This window comes from Phascolarctos cinereus, unplaced genomic scaffold (genome assembly GCF_003287225.1).
Source record: "Phascolarctos cinereus isolate Bilbo 61053 unplaced genomic scaffold, phaCin_HiC Scaffold_3;HRSCAF=262, whole genome shotgun sequence".
Taxonomy (NCBI): domain Eukaryota; kingdom Metazoa; phylum Chordata; class Mammalia; order Diprotodontia; family Phascolarctidae; genus Phascolarctos; species Phascolarctos cinereus.
Genome location: NW_027555736.1, coordinates 180302668 through 180323276, shown reverse-complemented (window position 1 = coordinate 180323276; position 20609 = coordinate 180302668). Strand labels below are relative to the sequence as shown.

Sequence of the window (20609 nt, the reverse complement as noted above, 5' to 3'; positions counted from 1 at the left end):
GCTTTCACAATAATTACAGGAATCCATTATCTCTTGTCATAATAATAATTTTTAGTAAAGTTAGTTTAAAAAGTATTTTTATTCAATCAATTTAACTCTTTAAATCATTTCAGCAGCTTTGATTTACAACTAGTGATCCTTTTTTTTTTTCCATAACAGTAAGCAGGAATAATCTCACAGCCTAAAATTCAGTACAGAGTTGGGAAGGGTGAATAGGATAAGAATTTAAAGAACTCTAAACATTACCTCCAGATTTTAATCGGCCATTTAAGCAATAAGACTCTTCTTTCCTTTAAAAGGTGGTAGTCTCTGATATCTTAATTGAATTCACCACCTTTAACCTCAGGCTAGAAAGTTATTCCAATGAATCTGATCCTATTTCACCCATTTTAAATGGAATTTTATTACATCAAAAAAAAATTCCATAGAAACAGTCAAATACAATCCAGGACAGTAGGTTACCTGCCTAATGGTTCTGTACCTTTTATCTCATCAGAAACCAAGCAGTTTCAAATAAGTGTGTGAATGTCCGACTGCTGAACTGACACCTTCCCTTGGGTTTTTCTTAAGCAGGAGGAGAGAGAGGTCCTCTGCGACCCTCCCATTGATTGAATGTACAATAGAAGAGCAGGAAATGTGTTTCGTGAAGCAGAACTTTATGTCAGGTTAAGGCGAGACACGTCTCCTCTGCAGAGCCTGAGCTCGCCGATTGTGCACCTAACAGTTTATAGGAAAGGATACTGTTTGATGCAGCCTACCAGTGGTCCATAACAGCAGTCATTCACGATACACTGCCAACAAATAAGAGAAGAGGAGTGGTGTTGGGCAACAGTACATACTATTACAGGCAAGCAATGGCCTAAAAACAATAATTACTTTTCTTTTTTTCTTTTAAAAAAAAGGGAGAAGAAGAAGAAAGAAGAAAGGCTATCAAGGGGCTGTTTTTTTTCTGATTTAATCACAGAAAACAAAAATTGCATGCTTTTTATTCACTATAAAAGCAAAGCTATTAAAAACTGAAATGCTCTTCTCGCAAATATTGCCTTGCCATTTATGGTGCACCCTGACCTCAGTGATAGTTTATGATGACAGTAATTAAATGAGGTTTAAAATCCTTTACTCTGCTAGGCAGATAACAGCATCGCCACTGAGAATGGACAGCTGTGATTAATACCTGATAGACCTGATTTGCTAGAACTCCATCTGGAATCTGAGAAGGGTCCCGCAGCATACTATTTATAACGGACTTGGAGGCTGCAAAAGAAAAGGAAAAATGGTTAGCAGACAGTTGACATAATTTAAATGCTGTGCAAGATGTGATGCATACTTGGAGAAAGAAAACACTACTAGTACTAATCATGGATCTTTTTTTAAAAAAAAATTATTATTTTTGGCTAGGGAAGCCCATAATGAGATTATTCTGCCAAGTTAAAAAGCCACATTGCCAGATTTCAATGACGACCCATTTCTTCTGATTGAGTAACAAAGGTAAATTAACAGGTACAGAGCCTATGCATATGCCTCCTTTCAGATAAATTAGGGTAGAAAAAACTCCACTTGAGAAAAAAGAAAATATTTAACTTTTCATTACAGGTGGACAATATGTGAAACATATGGATGTGGGCAGCTTACTAAAGATAGGTCAGATTTAAAGAAAATTTTTGTCAATAAAAATACTCTAATTCAAGGAAGCATCCTTGTAACATGGTATACTGGATAGAGTGTAGGATTCAGAGTCAAGAAAGCTTGGGTTTTGCTCAGTTCTGTCCTTTTGGACAAGTCACTTTACTGTTCTGGAACTGGGTCTGCTCATTTGTAAAGTGGATATAATAATAGTGTCAACCTTAAAGAGTTATTGTGAAGCTCAAGTGTAAAGCATTTTATAAATGTCCCCTATTATTATTATTATTAAAACTTCTTAAAACAAACTCCCTCTGATACCCATTTCACAGGTGGGAAATGCAGGACAGGAAAAAAAGGGCTGAATGACAACAGAATTTTAAGTAAAAAAGCAAAATCAAAACTGTTCCTCCTGACACCAAAGTTTAGTCAATGATCTCAACCTATTTGCAAATGAGGCCGAGGTACTGCAGTACCTATAGCTGACCAAATAAAGCTCTATTCTTAGAAGATGTACTTGGAACTGTAGCCAGTCCTGACCCTGGTTCTATAGTAATAGTAACTCCACCCAGCCTGTCCTGACTCAAGACCTAGGAATAGCACCAAATAGGAGACTCCTTTGAAAATGAGTTTTGGGTTATAAACCCAGTGAAGAAGCTCAGCCCAGAGCACTTAGTTGAGCACATTACAATTCTAAAACAAAAATTTACTTGCACCTTTTCAAGAACATTTTCCAACAAGCTCTGAACTACTGAAATCATCTATTATTCCTATGGAAAATCACTTTAAGAGGCATTAGAAAGGGCACTAGGCTTGGTGATAGGAGGATTGATTGTGAATTTTAGCTCTAAAACTTATGAGCTATGCAACCACCTTTTTCCTCACTTCATCTTTCTGCAATTTGTATGGACTGCAAAAAGGTCAATTTAGGCTTGGGGTAAAGAAAAAGTTCCTAAAGATTAGAGCTATCTCTAAGAGGGATGGGCTGCCTCAGGTAGGGAATTCTTTCTTCTTGGAAGTCTTCAAGCAAAGAAGGCTCATTTCTTGGGACAGTTTTTAGAGAGGACTCTCTTTTTAGCTATGGTCTAGCTAAACTGCATACTTGCCATTCCTTATACACCCCATCCCACCTTCTGCCTATGTACTGGCTGTTCTTATCCTTAGAATGCACTCATTCTCTCATCATCTGCTATTAAATTCCCTAGATTCCTCCAGGAGGCCTTTCCTCGTCTTCCCCAACTCCTTAGCTGGCCATAAGCTCTAAGATAACATCCAATCTACTCCGTATTTATCTTGAATGTACTGATTTATATATGTTGTCTTCCTCATTAGAGTGTAAGGTCCTTGAGGGCAGGCGATGCTTTTACCTTTTCTTTGTACCTTAAGTGCTTAGTACAGTGCTACTGTTGTTCAGACATTTTAGTCACATCTGGCTCTTCGTGACCCCATTTGGGCTTTTCTCGGCAAATATACTGGAGTGGTTTGCCATTTCCTTCTCCAGTTCATTTTACAGATGAGGAAACTGAGGCAAACAGGATTAAGTGACTTGCACAGGGTCACACAGCTAGGAAGTGTCTGAGGCCAGATCTGAACACAGACCTCTAACCACTGTGCCACCTAGCTGCCCCTCCTAGCACAGTGACTGCACATAAATGCTTATTGATTATGCGTTTGTTTAGATGGCATTCAAAAGTCTCTTCCAAGTCTGAGATTCTATGATTCTAAATGTTATTAATGGATGCAACCAAGCTCTGGGAAAAGATCACTCCCAACCTTAAAAAAAATGTGAATGGCGGTAGCTAGGTGGCACAGTGGATAGTGCTCTGGCCTTGGAGTCAGAAAGACCTGAGTTCAAATTATGCCTCAGACACATGATACTCATAGCTGTGTGACCTTGGGCAAGTCACTTAACCCCAAATGCCTCATTAAAAAAGCAAAAAAAAAAGGTGAATGAATATTATTCCATAGACCTCAAAGCAGTATGAACACACTAAACATTGTCCTATAACATGACTGATTCAGAAAGTGATACTCATTTCTTTCTGACCACTACAGGGTATTCTCACTAGAGACAGTCCTAAATGAGGATTATTCAAAGTTGTGCTGATAACTGGTTCTCCAGGGGGAAAATATACATGATACACTTTTAAGTTTAATCTACATTGTTCACATTTTCTCCAACATTTTCTTAAATCTAGAAAATCAAGAAAACAATGAATCAAACCTGGATTTATATTCACCAGTTTCCCAGGTGTGAATACTCAGACTGAAAAGTTCAAGCTAGCTCCTTCACACCCCCTGGCTGGTTGATTGGAATTTGGGAATACTGGTTAAACAATTTCATATATATAATTAGCAGCTTAAACAGCCCCATGGCCCTAGAATGCCTTAAATACAAACAAGGTCTTAGGAAAGGGAAAAGATGTGGTAATAATTGAAATATTTAGGGACTACCCAAAGCTTTAGCCTCCACTTAAGTCCTACACCAAAATCTCACTGGGGTGGCTTTAATGCACTACATATTCCCCCAACCCCCAAAGTAGTCAGGGTTTTGGGTTAAGTAGAAAACAACTGAAAAGAAGAGAGGGTTGATCAGATTCTTCTATTCATATTACTTAATAATAACAGTTTATCTCACAAGATTTTAAAACAGATTAAATAAGATAAGCACTTGGCAAACCTTAAAACAAATATTAGTTCTTCCTCCTTTTTCTTGATATTACTATTATTATTGTTGGAATTTACTACATTTATTGACAATTGACCTTAAAAAAATGATTTGTGATAAATGAACCAACATACACAGAAGAGAAAAAAAAAGTCACATATATATGTATATATATGTGTGTATATGTATGTATATATATATACACATATATATATACACATACACACACACACACACATATATATATATATATATATATATATATATATAAACACTTGCTAAAAACAGCTAAAAAACACAGGCATGTATGTATATATGCAGAGAGAATAAGAGAAAGAGAGAGAAAGACAGGGAGATTGAGAGGGAGAGGGAGAGGGGAAGGGGGAGGAAAAGGGAGAAAGTCAGGGAGAGGGATGGAAGGAGAAGAAGAGAAAGACCACAAACTCCACCATCTCTGATGTCCATTAGAATTCTAGAATTCTAGGGTAGTAATTGGCTGAATGTGAGGGTCATAGTAGAACTACATCCTTATTTCTCCTTAGGATGCAAGACTCCTATATGTAAAAACTAAGGGATTAGAAAAAAATGATTTAACTTGAGTAGATCTGATCTTCCCAATAGTTTAGGGATACTTGGTAAGTAGTAAACAATCAAAGTATTCTAAGGAATTTTTTTTGTCTTCTCTAGCTTGACCAAAGTCAAGGGGAAGAGCCTGGAGGCTTGCTCTACAAGGGACAATAAGAGTGCCTTTTGTAAAAGGAATTGAACTCTACATATGAATACTGATCATTCATATGGATGGATGCAGACATGGAAAGTGGACAAAAACTGACTTTGACACAGACTATAGGAGTGTTCTTAGGAAATCTAACCTAAGTCAATCAATAACAACAAAAGAACCTAGAAACTGACTCTGGTAGACAATGCTTATTCTTCTTACTAAGTGATGTGGGATCCAAGGAAAACATTTTTTTTTTGTAAAATATTATGAGAGGTTTCACCTCATAAAAGAAAAAAGTAATGGAGGGAAAGACTAATTTACAAAAATCTTTGCAAGAGAATGAAATAAACAAAAGACATCTTGAGGACATTTAAAGATGAAAAAAGAGAAACAGAAAAGATTTGTAAAAATTTTTATAACAAACTACTTTAACCATTAATAAGTACAGCTACTGCATCTGTACTCTAAAATCAATCTCCAAAGTACTGCATGAAGAAATGAAGCTAACATTGAATAAAAAAGAAAAACATGGGCTAGATTAGACTAAATATACACAAAAGAGACCCAAACTGGAAAGGGCAGAATTGAGACCAGAATAAGGGAGAGATTGTCAAGCTAAATGAAAAAGGGGAAGATACTAAAGTCTTAGAAAACAATGTAGTGGACCAAAAGAATACTTTTCATCTCTACAATATCTGTATAAGAATAATCAATATATACAACACAGAAACCTTGATGAAGGAATGAGAGAGGAAAGGAAGGTTTCTGCAAATGTTACCTTACAAAAGACTCTATCTTCCGAATCACACAAATAATTGAGAGGTAGAGAGACTACAAGTACTAATTGTACTTATTGTGGACTATAAAAAAGTGCTTAATTTGGTGGAGCAAAATTCTATCTAAAAGTATCTCTTCTAGCAAGGTGTCTCCCATGCATGCATTGGAATCACTTTAGAATCTTTGAAAGATGTAACAGAAGAGATAACTATTGGGTGACTGCCCAATTATAAAAACAAGAAAGGTATAAAACAGTGAAATAGGAGTTCACCAAAGGTATCTTATGACCATGGAGTACAAAATCCAAACGAATGAATAAGAAACATGTTTGTTGTTAATTCATTTTTTCAGTCATGTCCAATTCTCCATGACCTCACTTGGGATTTTCTTAGCAAAGATACTGGAATGGTTTGCCATTTCCTTCTGCAGCTCATTTTACAGATGAGGAAACTGAGGCAGACAGGGTTGAGTGACTTGTCCAGGATCGCACAGTTAGTAAGTATCTGAGGCCGGACTTGAATTCACAAAGATGAGTCTTTTTGATTTCCAGCCCAGTGTGCTATCCTGCCCAATCTAGCTGCCTCCTCATCTTCCAGACTTTCACAATGGTCTTTTCATTGTTCTATCTTTCTGAGGACTCTCTCCTCTCTAATCAATCCTCCATATGCTTCCTAAAGTGGATTTCTAAAGAGAAATTCTGAATATGATACTAACTGGAGAATTCTTGTTCTCTGTATGTAATGTTTCAGAAAGTTCTGGATGAAATTAGGCAAGAGTTTACCCTTTTTGTTGTTCAGCAATTTCAGTTGTGTCTGATTCTGTGATCCCATTTGGGTTTTTCTTGGCAAAGATACTGGAGTGATTTGCCATTTCCTTCTCCAGCTCATTTTACAGCTGAAAAAATTGAGGCAAATTGGGGAAAGTGACTTGCCCACAGGGTCACAGAGCTAGTAAAAGTCTGAAGCTGGATTTGAATTCCCAAAGATGAATCTTTCTGACTCTAAGCCCAGCGCTCTATCCACTGTACTACCTAGGTGCTCAAGAAACATGTGCTTAATAATAATAACCACTCCATTTATCTCAGATAAACACTTTGAATACATAATGAACTATGTCCAGAACTGGGCTTAAGAGAAAGGGCTGGAGTGCCTTTAGGAAAGGAAATTATGTAATGTTTTTAATCATCTCAAGCATTTCCTTGAAACAGACACTTCTTATGGACTAAAAATTTCAAAAGGTTTTGCAAACTTTAAAGCGCTCTATAAATGCCATCTATGCTGTATTGCTGATTGATGACAATGTCTGTGAGTCATAGAATATCACAGTGTCTGAAGAATTCAAGTTGAGGGTCGCCGCCCAAAAGACAATGGAAAAGTGTGCAGTACGTATGCATTGGTTACAATAGAGGAGACTGTGTAGGAGCACTCCAAGAAGTAGAGGAAGCCTGGTCATGTTGCAAAAGCATGAACTAACTGATGCAGTCTGTATGCCCCATTGACACAATATTAAAAGATCTAGGACAGGGAGTCTGTAAAGTTAAAAAAATATATCTATATTTCAATATTCTTGGTTTCCTTTGTACTCCTATGTATTTTATTTTATGCATTTCTCTCCTGGTTCTGTTCTTGAGTTCCTCTTTTTGCTTGTATTTATGGCTTCTGGGCTTAGCACCTGGCACATAGGGGAGCATTTAATACATGCTTGCTTCCTTCTTTCCTGTGCTACTAAAAGCATCATTCTGAGGAGTCCATAGATTTCACCAGAATATCAAAGAGGTCCACCACCCAAACACAAACATACACACATGCACACGTGCGCACGCACACGCACACACACACACACACAACAGCTGCTGCTGGTGGTTGCTGAGAGCACCAGCTGAAGAGTATGAGGCATTGATATGACAGCTTGAGGAAAGTAGAGGGGGAGAGAGCTAGAGTCTACCCCGGGCTCCATGTCTCCAGCCAGCCACTGACACATCTGATCTTCAAACTTCCTGCTCTCCTCCTTCTCCAGATGAAGGCTGGTGGACAGGTGAAGCTCCTCAGATGAACTCTTCTTCATTGGGCACACAGTTGGCATGTGGCTCTCTGGGCCCCTGGACCTGATGTAGAAGCCGTGAAGAGGAGATGCCCTTTGTAGGCAATCATGAAAGCTTCATGCCCAAATGTGCTGTGCTGTGTCACTAGGCCTCCTTTTGTGTCTGTAGCCTGGCCTGTTCCCATGACTTGGGGACATCATAGCTTTTTAAATGGCTTTTAAAAAAGTAGCTGCAGATCTGACCATCTTCACTCAGAGCCTCTGATGTCATGGGCAGTCTGGGTGGTTGGATGTGTATGTATGTGTACACACATACACACACACACACACACACATATGGTTAATTGATTTAAGGTATAATTGAAGTTATTTTCTCTTACAACAGATACTAAAAGGCAATGTGGTATAGCAGAAATAGCAATGAATTAGGAGGTTGTAGATTTGGTTTCTCATCTTGGCTATACCATTAACTAATTGTATGACAAGTACAGCAACTCGGACAACTACTTCAGCAAGTAATTTTCCTTGCATATACAATGAAAGGGCTAGATCAAAGGCTATATGATCTTTCCAAGGTTCCTTTCAGCTTCAAATTTTAAGTACTAAATCAGGGGTTTTTAATCTAGAGACTATGTACATTTTTAAAAAATCGACAATGACATTTCAATTTAACTAGTTTCCTTTGCATTCATAGGTACTGGTTGAATTCACACTTGTCCATTGCTCCCTGCTTCCTCCATCCACCATCTACCTACCTCAACAAACTATTTTGTAAGTATAAGATCAAAGAGTTCAAAGAAAGGGAATAAATATTTATATAGTGCCTACTACATGTCAGGCACCGTGCTAAGCATTTTACAAACATTAACTCATTTGATCGAAGAGAACTTTGCGTTCCCTTTGTCCAAATCACTTATATTTGAAGGTAATGAATTTGAGGTCATGGATGTTAGGTGACCTGCCCAAGGTCTCACATCTATTGAACAGCAAGGCCAGAACTTGGAAACTTGATATTCTGAAATCCAGCTCTATGCTTTTTTTTTTCATGACCACAGACTGATTCTGAACAGTAAAACAAACAAACAAACAACAACAACAACAAAAACTTCTCACTTATTCTTATCAATCAAATCAGATTGCTTATAGTTTTAAGGGATATTTTAGAGAATCCAAGCAAGCCTATATCCTTTGATTCCTTGTTAAGTGTCTAACAAAACTTATAGGACCCAAAATCCCATCCCTGAGACCGGAAAGTAAACAGAAAATTCTGCTTTAAAAAAAAAATGGTCAGTGCCTTAACCACACAGCCTGGACTGGTATTGCCTCACCCCTCACACCAGATATTACCCACAGTTCTGTGGAAATACAGATCCCCCAAAGGCTTCAAATTCAACTTGAAAATGTAGCTCTGCCATTGTAAGGAGGTGTCAGACACAGTCTGATGTTAACATAATAAATGTTTGCTGAATTTAAATGTCTGCTACATGTAAGACAGCATATTAAGCAACGAAGACACAAAGATATAATAGGGCATAGCCCTTGATCTAAGGAGCTCATGAAAAGATAGGATTAAAACAAACTATATTAGATAAATGCAAAGGAGAGATCCAAACAAAGTGCTAGCAGAAATCGAGCTAGAGGGCCAGAGTGCTTCCACTGAGGGAAATCAGTTGAAGGGGATGGCTGTAGTAAGCCTAGAAGAAAGGGAAGAATCTCAACAGATAGAATTGGGTCAGTGATGGGAGGCCATCACAGTCATGGGGTACAGTGTGAGCAAGGGCACAGAAATGGGACAGCTCTAAAATGCAGAGTATGTAAAGGAGGTTAATATGACATAAAAGAAAAAGAAGTAGGCTAAAGTCAGACTGTGGCTAAACTTGAATTCCAAGACAAAGTGTATGACCTTGGGGTTTTGAGCAAATAAGTGACATTAGTGGAGTAAGGCATCAGGAACGTTTACAAGCAATGATATAAGACACGGATTCTAGAGGACACAGATTGGTAGGAGCAAGACCACAGAAGAAATTATGATAATAGTCCAAGTGAGGATGCTAAACTAAGGTGATTACATGAGAGTGGAAAGAAGAAGCTAGACTTGAGGATTAGTTGTCAAGTTCAGTAGATTTTTCCTCTACACAATAATTGGGGAGAGGGGAGAATGAGGAAAAATAAAGGGTCAAAGGTGATTCATGAGGTTTTGAGCCTGGATGACTGGGAGAATATTAATTCCCCTCAAAAATACAGAAGAAGGCAAAGTGGTTTTTAAAATTTTTTGAAGGGGTTAGTATAAATATAGTTTTGCATATTTATAATTGGATTTGATTGCCTGAGATTTTTGTCAATTCTCAGATTCTTTGCTTCAATTGCTTAGTATCAAGTAGGCAGTCGGAAACATAGGGCTGGAGTTGTGAAGAGAGGTTGATGTTGAAGATGGAGGTTTAATATTCGTCTACTTATAAGTGGGAACTGAAGCCACAGGGGTGGATGAAAACAACAAAACAAGAGTATAGGGAAAGAAAAGAGCCAAGTACAGGGCCCACGTTTAACAGGGTGAGAAAAGGCTACAGAGGCAAAGTAATATTGAAGATTGGTCAGAGAGTTAGAAATAGGAACATAAGAGTGCTGTATCTTGGAAATTAAAGGTCTTTGATAGCCAAAGTCAAATACTGCAGAGGAATTAAAAAGAATGAGGACTATAAAAAGGCCACTGGTGACAGGAGAACCATTCCAGAAGATTGGCACAGACAGAAAACACATTGTAGGGTTTGAGGTGTGAGTGCTTGGAGAAGTGGCAGCAGTGAATGTAAACTACTCTTCTTAAAGATAAAGTAGTGGGGGACAGAACCAAGATGGTGGCATTCAGGCCAAGGCCCAGTTAATTCTCCCAACAGTCTCTACCAAATAACTTTAAAATAACTCCTCAAATCAAATTTTAGAGCAGCAGAGCCAACAAAAGGTCAGAGGGAGACATTTTTCCAGCCTAAGACAACTAAGGAGGTCTGAAAGAGATGTCTGTAACACCAGAGATAGGTGCAGATTCTGGGCAAGCACCAGCGATGGACCTTGGAGGCAGCTACAACAATAGAAGCAGCAACTTCAGAAGCTCTCAGCCCAGAGACATTAAGGGGATTAGACAAGTGGCCAGAAAGAGATTAGAGAGGACCCTTTGCTGGCACTGGGTGTAGTGTGCACTGATTGGCAACTCTATTGCCCATAAGCAGTTCTGGGTTGCAGTTTCTGGGTGGAGAAGAATGTTTGTGATTGGTCATGAGGGAACAGGAGCGCTGGTCACTGTTCCAGGTCCAAGAGGAATACTAGCACTTGTGGCCATAAGAAAGCAGGAGCCTCAGTCACAGGGCCAAGAGGAGTAATAGTATTTATAGCTGCAGAGGATGAGAGGCCTTTCCTGGGTAAGGGACAGGGTATAGACCAGGAAAGCAGTGACTGCACCTCTCCCAGGATCACCCCACCTTAGAAGCACAGGAAACTTGCAAACCCTCATAACTACCTCTGAAAACAGTAGAATGAAAAAGGTGAAGCCACAGTGCCTCCCCATCTCCACATGAACAGAGCCCAACTTTAACATAAAGTTTAAAGTGAAGAAATAGTTTGTGAAAATGAGCAAACAACAAAAAAAGAACCTGACCATAAAAAGCTACTAATGATGGCAGGAAAGACCAATAAATAAACTTAGAAGAAGACAATAATATTAATACAGCTATAAGCAAAGTCACAAAGAAAAATGCTAATTGGACCCAAGGCCAGCAAAATTCCTTGAAGAGCTAAAAAAAGAGATGAGTGGTAGAGGAAAAATTGGGAAAAGAAATGAGAGTGATGCAAGAAAATTATGAAAGAGAATTTACAGCTTGGTAAAAAAGGCACAAAAAGTACTGAATAAAATAATACTTTAAAAAACAAACAAACAGAATTGCCTAATGGTAAAAGAGACACGAAAATTCACTGAAGTAAAGAACTCCTTTAAAAAGTATAATAGGTCAAATGGAAAAGGAGGTACAAAAATTCACTGAAGAAAAGAGCTCATTAAAAACATAACTGGGCAAATGGAAAAAGAAGTTCAAAAGCTCACCAAAGGAAATAATTCCTTAAAAATTAGAATTGGATGATAAATGGTTAAAGGATATGAACAGGAAGTTTTCAGACAAAGAAATTAAAGCTATCTACAATCATATGAAAAAATGCTCTAAATCACTACTGATTAGAGAAATGCGAATCAAAACGACTCTGAGGTAGTACCACATAACATATATAACGTGACAAAACAGGAAAATAAATGTGTGTATGTGTATATATATATGTATGTGTGTGTGTGTATATGTATGTATGTGTGTGTGTGTGTATATATATATATATATATATATATATATATATATTCGTATATGTGTATATATATAAAAATGTTGGAGAAGATGTGGGAAAATTGGAATGTTAATTCATTGTTGCTGGAGTTGTGAACTGATCCAACCATTTTAAAGATCAATTTGGAACTATGCCCAAAGGGCTATAAAAATGAGCATACCCTTTGACCCAGCAATAGCACTTCTAGGGCTGTATCCAAAAGAGATCATACAAATGGGAAAAGGAGCCACATGTACAAAAATATTTATAGCAGCTCTTTCTGTGGTGGCAAAGAATTGGAAATTGAGGGGATGCCCATCAATTGGGGAATGGCTGAACAAGTTGTGGTATATGAATGTAATGGAATACTATTGTGCTGTAAGAAATGATGAGCAGGTGGACTTCAGAAAAAAACCTGGAAAGACTTGTATGGACTGATGCTGAGTGAAGTGAGTAGAACCAGGAGAACACTGTACACAGTTAACAGCCACACTGTACGATGACTAACTTTGATAGACTTAGCCCTTCTCAGCAATGCAAGAATCTAAGACATCTCCAAAAGTCTCATGATGGAAAATGATATCCACATCCAGAGAAAGAACTACGGAGTCTGAACGCAGATTAAAGCATAATATTTGCTCTTTTTTTCCCCCTTCTGTTTTGTTTTATTCTTCCTTGTGGTTTCTCCTATTGGTTCTAATTCTTCTTTACAATATGACTAATGTGAAAATATGTTTAATAGGAATGTATATGTAGAGCCTATATCAGATTGCACGCCATCTTGGGGATAGAGGAAGGGAGGGAGGGGGAGAAAATTTAAAACTCAAAAGCTTATGAAAGTGAATGATGAAAACTAAAAATAAATTAATGAATTAAAGAAAAATAAAGAGAACAGAGCCAGAAGAACATTGTATGCCATAACAGCAACACTGTATGACGCCAACTTTGATAGACTTAGCTCTTCTCAGTAATACAATGATCTAAGACAATCCCAAAAGACTCATGATGGAAAATGCTATCCATATCTGGAGAAAGAACTATGAAGTCTGAATGCACATCAAAACATACTATTTTCTTTTTTTTTGTTTTGTTTTTTCTTTCTCGTGGTTTTGCCCTTTTACTTTGCTTCTTCTTTCACAACATGACTAATGTGGAAATATGTTTAATATGATTATACATGTATAGCCTATATCAAATTGCTTGGCATCTTAGAGAAGGGGGAGAGAAGGAAGGGAAAATATTTGGAACTCAAAATCTTATAAAAGTGAATGTTGGAAAAAAGGTAGAATTGGGCAAGTGGAAGCTAATGACTCCATAAGACTTCAAGAAACAATAAAACAAAGTCAAAAGAATGGAAGAAAAAGTGAAATATCTTCAGATGAAGTAATCAAAGCTATGTAGAGTTATATGAAAAAATGCTCTAAATCGCTATTGATAAGAGAAATACAAATTAAAATAACTCTGAGGTACCACCCAAACCTATCAGAATGGCTAATACGACAGAAAAAGGAAAATGTTAAATATTGAGGGACTGTGGGAAAATTGAGACACTAATGAATTGCTGGAGTTGTCAACTGATTCAACCATTCTGGAAAGCAGTTTGGAACTATGCACAAAGGACCATGAAACCATGCAAACCCTTTGACTCAGAAATACCACTACTGGGTTTGTATTCCAAAGACAGAAAAAACAAAAAGGGAAAAAAAAAAACCAAAAAGGAAAAGAGTCTATATGTACAAAAATTATTTATAGCAGCACCTTTAGTGGTGGCAAGAATTGGAAATTGAAGGAATGCCCATCAATTGGGTAATGGCTGAACAAGTTATATGACTTTGATGGAATACTATCATAGGATAAGAAATGATGAGCAGAATGCTCTCAGAAAAACTTGGATAGATTTATACAAACTGATACAAAATGAAATGAGCAGAATCAGGAAAACATTGTGCATAATAACCGCAATATTGTATGATGATAAACTGTGAATGACTTAGCTAATCTCAGAAATACAATGATCCAAGACAATTCTAAAGGATTTATAAGGAAAAATGCTATCCACCTCCAGAGAAAGAATTGATGGAGTACGTATGCAGATTGGAGCACATTTTTTTAAACTCTCTTTATTTTTCTTGTCTTTTTCTATTTTTTATTTCACAACATGGCTAGCACGGAAATGTTTTGCATGACTGCACATTTATAACCTATATCAAACTGCTTACCTTCTCAGTGAGGAGTGAGAAGAGGAAAGAAGAGAGGGAGTTTGGAACCCAAAATTCTAAAAAAAAAATGTTAAAAATTGTTTTCACTTGTAATTGGGGGGATATAAAATGTTAAATAAATGGGGGAAAATGACATGCTGGAGGGGATGATGAACCATTGGTGGAATAGTGAACTGGTTCAACCATTCTGGAGAACAATCTGGAACTATGCTCAAAGATCACAAAACTGTTTATACCCTTTGATCCAAAAATACCACTACTAGGTTTGTATCTCAACGAGATCAAAGAAATAGGAAAAAGACCTACATGTACAAAAATATTTACAACAACTCTTTTTGTGGTGCCAGAGAAATGGGAATTGAAAGGATGTTCATCAACTGGAGAATTCCTGAATATGTTGGGGCATAGTAATGTAATGGAATACTGTTGTGCTATAAGAAATGATGAGGGGGGTGGTTGCAGAAAAACATGGTAAGACCTATATGAACTGACAAAATGAAGTGAAAAGAACCAGGAGATCACTGTGCACCGTAGCATCAATTTTGTAATGAGAATCAAGTGTGAAAGACTTGGCTACTCTAAACAATATAATGATCTAAGGTAATTCTAAAGGACTCATGATGAAAAAAAATGCTATCTACCTTCAGAGAGAAAACTGATAAAATCTGAGTGCAAACTGAAGCATAATTTTCTCATTTTTTCCCATTATTGTTAATATGGAAATATGTTTTGCATGATTTCACATGTATAAGTGATGTATTGTTTGCCTTCTTAGTGGGTGGTGGAGAGGTGGGAGAGAATCTGGAACTGAAATTTAAAAAGTAAAGAATGTTAAAAATAAATAAATAATGATTTCAAAAAATATTGCCATAATGCGGGAGAGACATCATTCACAAGCATTTATTATCCATATGTGCCAGGCATGGTGACAATTGCCAGGAATAAAAAGACAAAAAGGAAACAATCCCTGCCCTCAAATGGTTTACATTTTATTGGGGGAGACAATGTGTATACTCCCAAGTATTTACAAAATAAAGGTAATCTTGTAGGGAAGACACTCAACTGGGGAGATCAGGAGAAGGCCTCATGGAGGAGGTGGTATTCTAGCTGAGATTTTAAGGTTCTTTTTAGAAGAAAGACTTCTGAGCCTTTTGGAAGGCTCCCAAAAGGGTAAGTCATCAAATTAACTACTTAGGGTTCCTTTAGACCTAGGGAGTTCTATACTAGGGGGTATAGTCAGACAATGTTAGGCTATCCTATATTAAAAGGTCTCAGGAAGTCTGAGATTTTCCTGGAAATAATAGCTACAATCATTGGCTTTTAGGCTTTCTGCTGTTTATCGTGATGGTTTGACCATGAAGATTATGGACTGCCTGACTCTCCCTTTCCCTTGGTCTCTTACTAATATACTACATCCTTCTGCCATAGAAATATCTAATTTTGTCCTCTTTAATTCTGTGTTACATCTATTTATTGATTTTATATTGCTTAACTTGGCTATTCCCTCAGGTGCTCTAGCTCCCGATTTCTCAGGCAAGACAGGGCAGAATGCCATGAGCCATCAGAAACTGGGTTTACAAGAGCAGGAAAAAGCAGATACTCATCAAAGCATACTGGTGCAACACAGGCAATGAGCAGGTTTCAGAGTTAATAGTCACCACCTCCTTTGACAACTGGTTATGAAGAAATCTAGTTAACAATTAAAGTTTTACATTTATTATCTCACTGGATTCTCACAATGACCATATGAGGTAGGTATTATTATTATCTCTATTTTACATATGGGGAAACTAAGACTCTGAATTGTGTGGGAGGAGAAGCATCTGAACGAAAGAAGTTAAAAATATTTTAAAGCATTAAGCAAAATCATTATACTTGAATAAACTGGAAGTTCCCTGGAACCTCCTGCTGTATGAAAAATATACCTTTCTGGGAAAAGATTATAATATTCTAGAATTTATGTCCCCCTGAAAGACAGCTTGACCAAAGAACAAATATACTATCAGTGAAACACTTTGTATAAAAGCTGCCCAATCCCCATAGTAAGAACACCTCACTTATTCTATGAAGGACCCAAAAGGAGGAGTTTGACTACCTACCTCACAGTTTGTTATAAAATGGTTACTGAATGAGAAAGTGTTGCAGATCTGTGACTACTTAAGACAATCCTAAATGAGACCTCAAAGAACCTAATCTCCTAAGTTACACTGTAACAGGATCAATTATATTGGTATCTTGTGATCCAAGGTCAGAAATAAGCCATCTTGCAGAGCATAGTAGATTAGCCATGAAACATTAAGTGAGTCCCTCATACTTTCCCTATTTTACTTTCCTCAACTATAAAATGCAGACCTGTAAAATCTTTTCCTTGTAACATGGGACAGGGGTCTCAGAGGCATTGGTGTTTGGTGGGCTGGGGGCGAGGGAGGAGGGGCTTTCTCTCCCAAAGCTCAGAATGGTGTAGTTCTATGGCACAGTTCTTTCCTTGGTCACTAGCTGTGCAATCTTAGGCAAGTCACAACTTCTCTAAACTTCAATTTCTTCATTTTGAAAATGAAGGTGTTGAACTCTTCTACATCTACAATCTGGCTGGTGATTTCCCCATTGCTGAAAATAATGGCTTCTGGAGTCACAGTAGCTGGATGGGCAAAGTGTTTGATGCGATTCAACCCTCCCCAGAGATGAGCAGGTTTTTTTTTTCTATCTCTACATCTCCTTGGGAAACCAACTAGAGAGATAACAAAAGCCCAAACCCCATGCATGGCAGAAGGTAATCTTTTGTTCAAGAGATAGCAGCTTGGCCTTGGGGAGTTAAAGGTCAGGAAGGTCCTAAGCTACATCTCCACTGGGACAGTCCTGACTGTGTTCTTTCTCACAAAGGCAATTTCAGAATTACTAGTCATCTACATATTCTTACCTGCTTTTTCCCTCAGACCTATTCCACATCCAACTCGGGGCAGCACAATAGCACTCCTACCGCCCAGGAGAGATTTCTAAAGCAGTTTGATCCCATTCAACAAGCTGAATAAGAACTATCTTTTAGCATTAGGGAAGCCTACAGGGACAAATTAAATTCTGTTCTCTAACTAGCACATAATCATGTCAGAGATAACTTGAACTAGAGTCATCAAATATAAAAGTATCATTATGTATGTACAAGAGGGAAATGTTTCCAAAGCATGAGCCTTCATACTGATCAGAACTCATTCAACCTCAGGCAGCTTATAACCCTGTCGCTGTAAAAGCTTGGCCACGCTTGGCCATAGCTAATGATGGAAGATCTGTTGGAATGTAACATCTTTTCTTGGTGGCAGCTTAATCCTTTTTAAAAAAAATTCAATCACTTCGCAAATTAATTTGGCTTCACAGACATTTAAAAAAAGAACCAGCAATGGATTCCCATTATCTCAGAGTACAGTGAAAGCTCTGATCTACCACTAACTACTTGGGTGACTTTAAGCAAATCACTTAATCTCTGCAGGCCTTATTTTGCTCATTTGTAAAATGAAGGGGTTAGACTACATGACCTCTGAGGTCTCTTCAAGCTCAAAGCCTAGAGGACTAATCTCAAGCAGAGTTTCTTAATCTGGGGTTCATGAACTTCAAAAACAATTTTTTGAAAACAACTGTATTTTAATATAATTGTAATTTCTTTTGTAATCCTAAATATTTAATGTATTTAAAAACATAATATTAAGAAGGGTACCATAATGTAAAAAGGGTCTAAGACACACAAAACAAGGTTAGGAATCCCTGATTTAGATTATAAAAATCAAATTTCTTAGCCTAGTATTTTAAGTATTCTTTGCCTTTGCATCCTTGACTACTCTTTATTAGACACCTTTTACTCCAGACCACTGTCTGCTGTTCACCTAATTTGTCCTATATGTTCTCAGCTTTATGCTTAGGATAGTCTTCCTTCTCCTCAAACTATTCAACTTTTAAAAGCATATTAATCTATACTGGCTTCTTACCTAAAGACTCAGAGCACTTTGTTATCTGACTCTTAAAAAAATATAAATGAAACAGTCAGTGATTAACTCATCTCTTTAATCTGTTTTCCCATGATACATGTCTTATCTTTCACATTAGAATAGTAAGCTCCTTTGAAGACAGGAAATCCTTCTCTGTCCTCTCTTCAGCACCAAGTCCACCGCCTCTGACGTTGTAGGTAACTAAGTAGGTATCTTCTGAATAAACCAGTTTTGACTGAATGCTCCATGAGCAGAGAAACAAAGACTGAAAAATTTCTTAGGGAAAGCTCCAAAACATTGCAATCCATTGTTTATACAATAGATTCCATTTGGAAAGAGCATTAGAGGTAGAAAATTTGAATTGCGTCTTAGCTCTGCTATTTCCTACCATGTCTTTGAGTTTCAATGTCCCCATTTGTACAGTGGAGTTAACCAAAGGATCACAGTTCTAGAGCTCGCTGGAAGACAGCTTAGGTCTCTTGTCCCCCATTCGATTATGACTCCTTGAGAGAAAGGGACTATTTTTAATTTTTTTAATATCCCCAGGGCTTAGTACAGTGTCTACCATAAAGTTAAGTGCTTAATAAATGTTTGATGACCGAGGTTCCTAGAAACATCTTCTCATCTTGCAGATTGGGAAACTGAGGCCGAGATGGTTTGCCCAAAATTATGCAGACAACTATTCATGTTTTCTGACTCCACAGAACTCTTGCACATTATAAACAATTTTATAAAAATGTGTACCATTAATATTTTTTTAGTAACTCCAAGGGAACTAAATTCCATTAAACATAACAGGCCCAAATTTTGTCACATGTAAAATGGTAGTAACCATGTTTGTATTACCCACTCCACAGGATTAGTCTGAGAAAATGGGATGTAAAAGGACCTTTTACCACATCAGGAAGTTACTACTACAGCAGTTGAGCTATAGCAGAAATAAGTGGTAGGTGCTGCCAATAGCCACAAAGAGGGCTTTGGACTCTCTCCCATTCTGAGGCCAATTGAAAGCCCTAGATAAAAATGTATGGACACAGACTTTCTGGGTTATTTTTAAACTGATCTTATACTATGACCACAGAGCTACTTCTTTGGATGGAGTGAAAGTGAGAAAGCCCAGGAGAGATCTCTATATACGAAAGCAGTATAGATCCATAGCTTTCCCTGTGTGTCTACATCTGGATCCCCCTGTACTGTGGGTATCCCTGGGAAAGTCTCAAGAATTGGGCTGGGCTGCAAGATGCCTGAGGTCTTTGGCATTTAAAAAAAAAAAGAAAGAAAGAAAAAAGAAAAGAATTTGGGCAATGAAGATTTAGTCACAAGGTCAGTGCCAGCTGCCTCCTGGACAACATGTTTTGAACCCTTTTATTCTCTAGGGTCTGCTTGTGTCAGAGGTCACAGCACTCTGGCAATCAGAGGTCATGGAACACTGACAGTGCTTTGTGACTGTAAAAGAACCATATAAATATAAGATATCACTATTATTATTAGCTCTCAGCAGCTACAGTAATCAATGTGCAAAATAATTAAAGTCTATATCATGAATCTGTCACTGGGAGAGAGGAAAGAGTAGGGGAGATGAAATTTCAAGGCAAATTGATTAAGATTCAGATGTTTTTCAATAAAGTAAAAGAAATACTTCTTAGTAACTAAGCCCCTATGCCTGATTAGTACAAGGGAATAGAGCTTTCATTCAGGAATAGCTTTGGCTCACTTCTCTAGAATAAAGTCACAACAACCTTCAGATAAAATAGAGGCACTGATCCAATACTTGCCCATTATCCTATGTTGGGATTTGACCTGCTTGTATTTTATTAGCTATCAAAAAACACTGTCATATGTCAGTGCTTTGGGAGTACCTATATAATGAAAGTAATTCACAGACCATTCTTATCATCAGAAGGCTAGCCCATACTTAAAAAAAAAATCAGAGTAGGATAAAATGTTTTCATATTGACCTCATTCCTATAGATATTTATAAGACTTCTAATGTTTCCATTCCCCAAACGACCAAGTGATCATTTTTCCCTTTGCTTAATGCCATAGTATCACTTAAATGTACAAGTTACTAGACTGTCCTTGGTCTAAAAATAGCTGTACAATTAACAGCACACTATATAATTAAAATCTGTGTATCATTAAATTATGCGGACGTTAACTTCACTATGAATTCTTTATGTAATGAGACAGTTAAAAGATACATTTCTTCAATTGTAATTAATCTTTCAGCAAGT

The 20609-nt window shown here is 37.4% G+C and overlaps 1 protein-coding gene across 6 annotated transcripts in view; it reads right to left on the bottom strand.

Moving 5' to 3' along the window:
• CDIN1 (CDAN1 interacting nuclease 1) overlaps positions 1-20609 on the bottom strand; it is a 337401-nt gene that overhangs the window by 203345 nt on the left and 113447 nt on the right. For all 6 annotated transcript variants that reach the window (XM_020993328.2, XM_078151316.1, XM_020993007.2 and 3 more), the window contains 2 exons: positions 1175-1254; positions 742-791 (listed from right to left, as the gene is read on the bottom strand). In XM_020993328.2, the coding sequence (XP_020848987.1) occupies positions 742-791; positions 1175-1254 (130 nt within the window). The remainder of the gene's footprint in view (positions 1-741; positions 792-1174; positions 1255-20609) is intronic.